At 35.0% G+C, this 9,188-nt stretch overlaps 1 protein-coding gene across 1 annotated transcript; it reads left to right on the forward strand.

The window, feature by feature from the left end:
* The first annotated feature begins 2,840 nt into the window (after positions 1-2,840).
* LOC129886957 (ATP synthase subunit O, mitochondrial) lies at positions 2,841-8,929 on the forward strand. Its single transcript, XM_055961868.1, has 6 exons — positions 2,841-3,070; positions 3,849-3,899; positions 5,333-5,576; positions 7,622-7,734; positions 8,346-8,432; positions 8,519-8,929. Exons 1-6 carry the CDS (start codon positions 2,966-2,968, stop codon positions 8,636-8,638), a joined length of 720 nt encoding a protein of 239 aa, XP_055817843.1. The 5' UTR covers positions 2,841-2,965; the 3' UTR covers positions 8,639-8,929.
* The last annotated feature ends 259 nt before the right edge of the window (positions 8,930-9,188 follow it).

The raw sequence follows: 9,188 nt of genomic DNA on the forward strand, positions 1-9,188 counted from the left end.
GTGGAAAGTTTCATCACTATCATATTTTGATCCACGTACCCGCACATGTGAACAGGAGGTACAGAAGATCATCTACTTGCAGAAAATAGCAAATCAAATGCCAGATGCATTTACTGATTTGAAACGGATAACTAAGTCACATATTCCTACAGTGAATGTACCTATCCGGATTGATGTCCCCAAAGGACCATCTACAAGTATCATAGTTTCTGAATCCCAAACACGCCAGAAGCGTGGTAGACCGTTGGGTTCAAAGGATAAAAATCCTAGAAAGAGAAACGTGAGAAATAATAAAGATGATACTACAATAGAACCTCCTAAAGAAGGTAAAGGTTTGAGAATTGCTGATATTCCTGAAGAAATCAGTGAACCCGAGACTCAAGTGAATGAAGAACTTTTAATAAATTCTTTCGGTGATGAGATAAATTTAGATCGATCTAAAATCACAATTGATAATGTTTTTGCATATAATGTTGCACTTAACCTCATGCAAGATAGTGAAAGTTTTGAGCCTAAATCCGTCGAAGAATGTCGACGTAGATGTGATTGGCCAAAATGACAAAAGGCAATTCAATCAGAATTAGACTCACTTGCTAAACGTGAGGATTTTGGACCTGTAGTCCAAACCCTTGAAGGTGTGAAAACCAGTCTGATATAAATGGGTTTTTATACGAAAACGAAATGAGAGAAATAAAATTGTAAGATATAAGGCACGCCTTGTTGCACAAGGATTCTCTCAAAGACCGTGGGTCAACTATGAAGAAACATATTCACTTGTTATGGATGGAATAACATTTCGATATCTCATCAGTTTAGCTGTACATAAAAATCTTAAAATACATCTAATGGATGTAGTTACAGCTTACCTTTATGGTTCACTTGATAATGAAATTTACATGAAAATTCCAGAAGGATTAAAATTGCCTGCAACATGTAAAAAGTCTCGAGAAATGTACTCAATAAAACTGCAAAGATAGTTATATGGTCTGAAACAATCAGGGCGTATGTGGTATAATCGCCTTAGTGAGTACTTAATAAATGAAGGCTATATAAATGATGTCATTTGTCCATGTGTTTTTATTAAGAAAATGGAATCGGAGTTTGTTATACTCGACGTTTGTATTGATGACATAAATCTCATTGGAACCCCTGAAGAGGTCTAAAAGGCGATTGAGTATTTAAAGAAAGAATTTGAGATGAAAGACCTTGGAAAGACAAAACTTTGTCTAGGTCTGGAAATTGAACATTTAGCAGACGGGGTTTTTGGCCATCAATCTGCCTACATTGAGAAAATCTTAAAAAGATTTTACATGGACAAAGCACATCCATTAAGTACTCCAATGGTTGTTCGATCATTTGAAGTGGAAAAAGATCAATTTCGACCTCCAGGAGAGGATGGAGAAATTCTTGGTCCTGAAGTACCATATCTCAGTGCTATTGGTGCACTTATGTATCTTGCTAATGCAACTAGACCCGATATAACATTTTCTGTTAATTTTCTAGCAAGGTATAGTTCATCCCCAACGCGAAGGCATTGGAACGGTATCAAACATATTTTGCGATACTTGAAGGGTACTGTTGATATGAGTTTATTTTATACTAACAAAGGTTGCGTAGACCTTATTGGTTATGCAGATGCAGGTTATTTATCAGACCCACATAAAGCTCAATCTCAGACAGGCTATCTATTTATACATGGAGGAACTGCTATATCATGGCGATCTACAAAACAGTCCATTGTTGCTACTTCTTCAAATCATGCTGAAATAATAGCAATTCATGAAGCAAGTAGAAAATGTGTGTGGTTGAGATCGATGATACAGTTCATCAAAGAAATATGCGGTCTAGAAAAGGATATTAAAGTACCCACAGTTATATTCGAAGACAATGCCGCATGCATAGCTCAGTTGAAAGGTGGCTTCATAAAAGGAGACAGAACGAAACATATTTCACCAAAATTATTCTTTACACATGATCTATAGAAGAATGGTGATATTGATGTACAACAAGTTCGTTCAAGTGATAATCTTACAGATTTATTCACAAAGGCATTACCAACATCAACTTTTGAGAAGCTAAGATATAAGATTGGAATGCATCGTCTCCAAAAGATCAAATGAAGTTTTTCTCAAGGAGAGTAAAATACGTGCTGTACTCTTTTTTGCTTAACCAAGGTTTTGTCCCACTGAGTTTTCCTGGTAAGGTTTTTAATGAGGCAGCATTCAAGGCGTATTACCAGTTATGTGTACTCTTTTTCCTTCGCTAGATTTTTTCCCAATGGGTTTTTACTAGTAAGATTTCAACGAGACTCAACATCTATGAGTGTTAAGGATATTTATTCTTTTATTAGGATTTTGTTTTTACGTGGACACCCAAGGGGGAGTGTTAGCAGCCAAGTAGGTGGCTATCCACTTAATATTATCTTCACTTTTAAATAATTGTGTGGGGCCCACTTCAAGTGGGCAAGTTTTCCACATCTTCCCTTTTCTTCTCTATAAATTGCTAAGCTTTTGGCAATTGAAATGTACTGAACAACAAACTAAGAATACAGATACTATTACATTTCCTTTCTTTGTTTCTCTATTTAATTCTCTCTTTACCTCACTGTCCATTCTTCTAATCAATTGCAAAGTTAATTTCATAACAAGATCGACTTTATTACCATGATCCAATGAAATTTAACCTTTTATTTTTCTATTTTTTTTGTTTAATTGTTTTTCTTTGTAAAGTAAAATAAAATAAAAAAAAATTACAACCCCCTCCCCCGCAACCCCACCCCAAGGAAAAAGTACATGTGTCACTGAATGGTAGTGGTAGTATAGAAATCCTATGCCCTCTTAGGGCAGTAAAATCACCAGCCTACTCAAGACTCTTTACCCCGTAACCCTCAGCTATTTTCAACACTACAAAAAGCCATACATCTCTGTGAAAAGCAAATCGGTTTCGAAGAAAAAGCTTCTCTGCGATGGCAATGGCAGGGCGTATTAGATCTACACTCCCTCTCGTACGCAAAGCCCTTTCATCTGATTCAAGATCCGCTCTTTATCCGGTCCTTATCTCCAATCACGAGGTATTCATTCTTATCACTAATTAGACCTACTTTTCGTCTTTGATGTTGATGATGTTTTTGAATTTTCTGGGTTGTGCTTTGATCTGCATCTTGAGTTTAGATTCTTCGATTATTTTTTTATTTATTTGACTTTGAAATTGGATATTTTTTATTCTCGATGTATGTTTATGTGAAATGGTTGAATGTTGCTTTTGGGTTCTATTTTTTTTTTCTGTGATATACAGAGTCAGAACTAACCCTCTATGTGGAGTAGCATTTTAAAATTGAAAGTGAAAACGATGGAAATGATTATATGTTTGCAACTTAGGGTGGAGTATTTTGGTGTTACCTTTTGTTCTGTTATTTGTCCCCATCGTTTATTGCAAAACAAAACCTTTTGACCTCGGTATATGTGGGGGGCTAGATGTGGTGGTTGGGTGGGAGGAGGCAGGAATTTTAAGATTATCCCCACATCATGCCCAAGCATTAGCCTTTTAGAACTTTTATTCAGGAAGGGGCTTGGTAGCTTGTTGCTATGTGAATATTAAGTCTGTTTCCTGGAGTTTCTTTTTTATTGAAATTGAATATCATATTGTAACCATTGGTAATTTTGTTTTATTTACACCCGAAGTACTTGAAAAGAGAAAACTTTGGATTGTGCATAAGCACATCCTGTTTGAAGTTTAATTGAATGGCTATTCTTTACAGAACTGTTAAAAGTGTCAATACTGTTGTGGTCTGGTAAAGTGGTTTGTTTTATTGATACTTTTTATGAATGTTGGTCATTTCTTTTTTGCAGTTGTCAAGAAATTATGCTTCTGCCCCAGCTGCCAAAGAAAAAAAAGTAAAGGTTAGTAATCATATGAGATTGTAGGTGTAGTTGTGTGTTTGATATTTGTTTTTGCAGAGGTTGTTTTACTTAACAGTTTACACTAAAATTGAATCTTTCACTATGTCACTTATTTCTGCCGAAAGCATTGCATTCCTAGCCTAGAGTAAATACCTATTGAATCCCATTAGGTACATCAAATCCTCAAAATTGTATCTGCATACTAGATTTTCCACTAAAGATGCAACAATATTGATTCAACGGTAAGCTTCAACATAAAACATTTAAACTGACGTTTGATATGTGAAGTCTAATTTCCTATGCATCTTTGATTTCAAGTATAAGGTGGAGCCCAAGGACTTCCTTGAATTGTTTAGAGTAATCAATACTTTCAAGCAAAATTCAACTCCTTTCTTTTCAAAGGTTGGATATAAACCCACAGTATATTGACATTTAACACCAACTAATTGCTGCCTAAAGCATTGGATTACTAGCCTAGAGTAAATGCAACTTATTTCTGCCTAAATCAGTGCATTCCTAGCCTAGAGTAAATGCATATTGAACCCCATTGGGTAAATCAACTCATCAAAATTGTTTTCTGCACCAGACTAAATTTTCTAGTAAAGATACAACAATGTTGATTCAACCGATGTTTTTGAAAATGAAGAATGAACATACCATACTTTTTATTTTGCACACATATCATTAAATTGATTCCTTCGTTTGGTGATTCCTTTGGCAATGGATAACATGGTGTGATGCTTATCTCACCTGTGCTCCTAGCGATTCCTTTTTTCTTTTTGCTGCCAATTTTCCCATAAGTCTGTCATATAGAACTGAGATACTGCCTGAAAAGTGTTTACAGAAGTTCTTAGCAGCACTACTGGGGGGGATTATTCAAGAGAGCAAGTCAATTTTTAACCATGTAATAGTCCCACATTATTGGTTGATAGAGAGTCAACATCGATTACCAATGAATCGCCACTAGACTCAGAGGGCTCGGCATTACCTTTATCTGTTTCAAGCTGTATGTGTAGAAAAACAACTCATCTTCTCATTATTGTTATAGAATACTGTGGTTGTAGAGGTTGATTATTAGCCATGTAGTAACAAAACTTTCCCTATTTTCATTCAACAAAACTTTCCCTATTCTCCTGTCAGTTATGTATGTCTGGGACCTGTTCATTCTTACCAATTCTACAGAATTTCGGAATTTCTTTTTTATATTTTGACTCATGATAGCTAAACTGTTTCTTCTTTTGCGCTAATCTCTCTTCCTCTGAGTTAATTTAAGTTTAAATTGAAAATAATAGCAATCTCTGCCTTTTGAAACAATTACATCATGTCCTTTCCTTCATATTCAAAGATATGGAAGAAATAGATACGCTCACCAAATCTCTTGGAATATGAGCCTTAAATGTGTTAAGATCTTTTGCTTCTCTATGATGTATTAGGTTCCCGTGACTATGTATGGGGTTTCTGGAAATTATGCCTCAGCTTTGTACATCTCAGCTGTAAAAGCTAATGCATTGGAGAAGGTCGAGACCGAGCTTTTGGACCTTATTGAGGCTTCAAAGAAAAGTCCTAAATTTTCTCAGTTTATGAAGGATCTCTCTGTACGTAAAGAGACGAGAGTGAAGGCCATGACTGACATCTCTTCACAGGCTAAATTTGGAGATCTCACAAAGAACTTCTTGGGTATGATAAAAAAATTATATTGTTATTTCTGAAAGTATTCTTGATAGTTGATTATAATATATATGGCTTGAGATACATCCATTTCTTGAAATTGGACTGTTCAACTGTTGTTGCAGTTTCAAGTTTTGATCCTGGTTGGTTGTTTCTTTGTTAACTCAAAGAATCACATCAATTTGGTATCTATATTCTGGTTAAGATGAGCAAGTTCCTTTGATCAATGTGAATCTTACTAGCAAATAGTAAATTAGGAGAATGCATAAACCCTTTCTCCTGTAAATTAGTCAACAGATAATTTTTAACTTACTTGCATTGACAGTGCACAAAATATTCACAAAATAAGGTTACTAATAGGTAATTACAAGTAAATCTATATGATATGCATTAATTGGTAACTAACTACTTTTGATGGTGTAAAACAATCTATACGTCGATGCATATAGCTTAAATCCATAAAGAAGTGTTTGGCATCCTAATCAGATGACATTTTACCTAATGAGATGTAGAATTAAGGGGATCAGATGATATTCTGGTTTAGATGAGCAAGTTCCTTTGATCAATGCGAATCTTACTAGCAAATAGTAAATTCTTCTTCATTGTCACTATTTGTTGGTTTTTGTTGTCCTAGCTTAATGATCATCTCTTCATACTCTAAACTGAAACTTGTGTTGCATTACTTCAGATTAATGCTTTGAGCCAAACAAGACGATCCAAAAGATACATCCCTTTTAATTAATTTTGTAGGATTTGTTTGTACATTTGACCTATATATGTATTTGATTAGTAATTACTATTGTTACTTGTTAGAAAAATCAATAAGGATAGTAATTTTCTTTTCTAGACAATGAAAATGATCTAGGTGATGAAATTAAAAAAAGGTCTGGATGAACAATGATGCGATTGACGGTTGACTTAGGATTATCTGATCCTTGCGTGTCTTTGGTGTCTATTTTATATTGTCGGGTGGTTCTGGATCTTGATGGCCTGTTTGGTTAATGTATTGTACATGTATTTTGGTTGGATTGGGGGAAGAAAAAGAAAATTGAATCAATCACTTGTTTGGTTTGGAAGATCACGGGATTAGCAGGGGACTATGCTCAGTTTGCTCCCTCACGCTGGACTAATCTGGAGAAATTGTTCGAACCTGACCCATATTTACCCTTTTGCATTTCTGTCATCTCTCCCTACTCCCAAGTCTGCCCTAGTCAAAAGTAGCTATTTTTTCCACCACCTGATGTTTTTGAGTATTAAAAGTATATAATTCTGAAAATATTTTCGTAGAGTGACTTGTTAAAAATATTTTAGTAGAGTTATTTTACTTGAAAGATTTATCTTATATGTGGTCTAAGAGTGATTTTTTAAGAAAACGTTTTTTAAGATTATAGTTCTCTAAACGTATGCATTCTCAATATATATATTTTTTCGTGAATGCTAAACTATGTGTGGGTATTCCTTAACACTTACTTTAGTTTTCCTTCTTTTTGCAAAACGCATGAGGTAACCAAGTAATAATGCCAAATACAATCTCGACCTTGATCTTTCCAACTAAATATGGTATACATGTGGTCCGTCATCATTCAGAATCCCTAGATTGCCCCTAAAGCTATTTAGCAAAGCTTACAACTTCGTGGTATTAATTCTTGTGAACTTCAAGAACAATTTATTTTGAACTTCTCCTTTGGTTCTGGTATCTGTTTCTGTCATTTATGGCCTTTCTACTGACATGAGAATTTCTACTCTTTTCATACTATTTCATTGCCTCGGGAATAGTTCTTCCTCATTATCACATTGGCAGCATCAGCTGTAAAGTTATATTTTGCTTTTGCAGAAACTTTGACTTACTGTTGCCTATTCTCCATTGGTTGCTGTGTTTGATTTAAAGATCTGAGCTTCACACCACTAAGATTTCATAGGTTCATCTCTTTGTTTGTTATTGTCATGTGGTAGCTGAGCATGTGTTTTTTTAATTAATCTGCTTGGCTAATCTTCTTTTCGTTTATAATCACTTTATGTTTGTCTGATGTGTTCTTTCACCTTCGTATTTCTAGTTGTTTTGGCTGAAAATGGGAGGCTGAAACATATTGATGCCATTGCAAAAAGGTTTGCAGAGTTAACCATGGCACACAAGGGGGAACTTAAAGCCACTGTAACAACTGTTATTGTAAGTTCGCCTATTTGGAATTAGAAGTTTGCGTTCAATTATCTTTTGCTCTTTTAATTTAGTTTGACAAGGGCTATTTCAAGTTAAAAAAGACTATATTTCGGTATGGTATTTACTTAATGCTTCTTTGGAGACTGAGTGATACTCAAATTATGAGGATGAATGCAGTACAGAGTTATTATAAACTGTTTATGGGGATTCTTGAAAATTTGTGCCTGAAGCGACCGTCTTTTCTAGTGGAAAGATAGTGACTGCAGTTCTTACGTTGCATTTTACTTCAAAATTCAATGTATCTGCACTTTTAATGCGACTAATAAATGATGTCCCATGTAAATAGTAGGTGGATAATTCCATTCTAATATTTCAATGTCTAATAGTTATTATTGGTGAGGACCCTTCATTATTCTTCGTAATGTAATGCATGATGCTTTGAGTTGACTTCTTTGTTACCCTGCTCTCATGCACCTGAAGGTAGGGGTGGTTAACTGCTGGTTGGTATAAGATTTTAATTGCTGGCAGTAATCTATATATGTTCATCTGATTGTTGTAGTTTGTTATTTTCTTGTAGTTAGATATCTGATTGTTGTATCTTTTTATTTTTCTTTACCCAGCCTCTTCCTCCAGAAGAGGAGAAAGAATTGAAGGAGACATTGCAAGAGGTGATGGGAAAAGGGAAGAAGGTGATCATTGAACAGAAGGTACATTATGATACTAAAACTTTTTTAGAAAATTCTCAACGACAAAGATCACATCTGTTTATGATATTGATTCCTTCTTGTTACAGATTGATCCTAGCATTCTCGGTGGGCTTGTCATAGAATTTGGCCAGAAAGTTTTTGACATGTCAATAAGAACTAGGGCACGACAGATGGAGAGACTCTTGAAGGAACCTATCAACTTCTGATTGCATGATAGCCCGTTTTAGTTATTTTACCCTTTGTGGTTTTATCTGAAAGATGAACATCCTCTTGCTTTGGACTGCCCTGAGGTGTTTCTTTCTCATAACGATGTTGTTCTGCTTCTTGCACAAATAAAAAACGTACTTTACATTTGAATCTTCCAAAGGAAAACCTTGATGAGTATCAATCATTTCAATTTTTTTTGCATGAAGGTTTATTTTGAAGTGGTATCTCTTTGTACTCACTCTTGTTTATCAAACCTTCTTTAGAGTTTGAATAACATCTTCCTTTGTTTATTTGATGGAGTGAGAAGTTATATTGAGCCTTGGTTATCAAGTGTAAAAGGTCGTGTTTTTTGCGCACTGTTTTTGCATGTTTGATCGTGGTGGGTATATTCACATAGGTACCTAATTGGTAAGAACTTACCTGCATATGGTGGTCACATCAGCACAATGAATACATGACACGTACTTTAACCTAGATCCACTGTTATCGCCTTGCGTTACATGAATTTAGTAGGGCTCGAACCCACAATTACACTAATTTGAGAGGTAC

The sequence above is a fragment of the Solanum dulcamara genome, chromosome 4 (assembly GCF_947179165.1).
Source record: "Solanum dulcamara chromosome 4, daSolDulc1.2, whole genome shotgun sequence".
NCBI lineage: Eukaryota > Viridiplantae > Streptophyta > Magnoliopsida > Solanales > Solanaceae > Solanum > Solanum dulcamara.

What these genes read in the sequence shown, in the direction of transcription:
- LOC129886957 (XM_055961868.1), top strand. Translation starts at nt 2,966, where the DNA reads ATGGCAATGGCAGGGCGTATTAGATCTACACTCCCTCTCGTACGCAAA. An exon ending in TCCTTATCTCCAATCACGAG is followed by an intron (nt 3,071 to 3,848) that starts GTATTCATTCTT and finishes TCTTTTTTGCAG; the next exon opens with TTGTCAAGAAATTATGCTTC. An exon ending in AGGTGATCATTGAACAGAAG is followed by an intron (nt 8,433 to 8,518) that starts GTACATTATGAT and finishes TTCTTGTTACAG; the next exon opens with ATTGATCCTAGCATTCTCGG.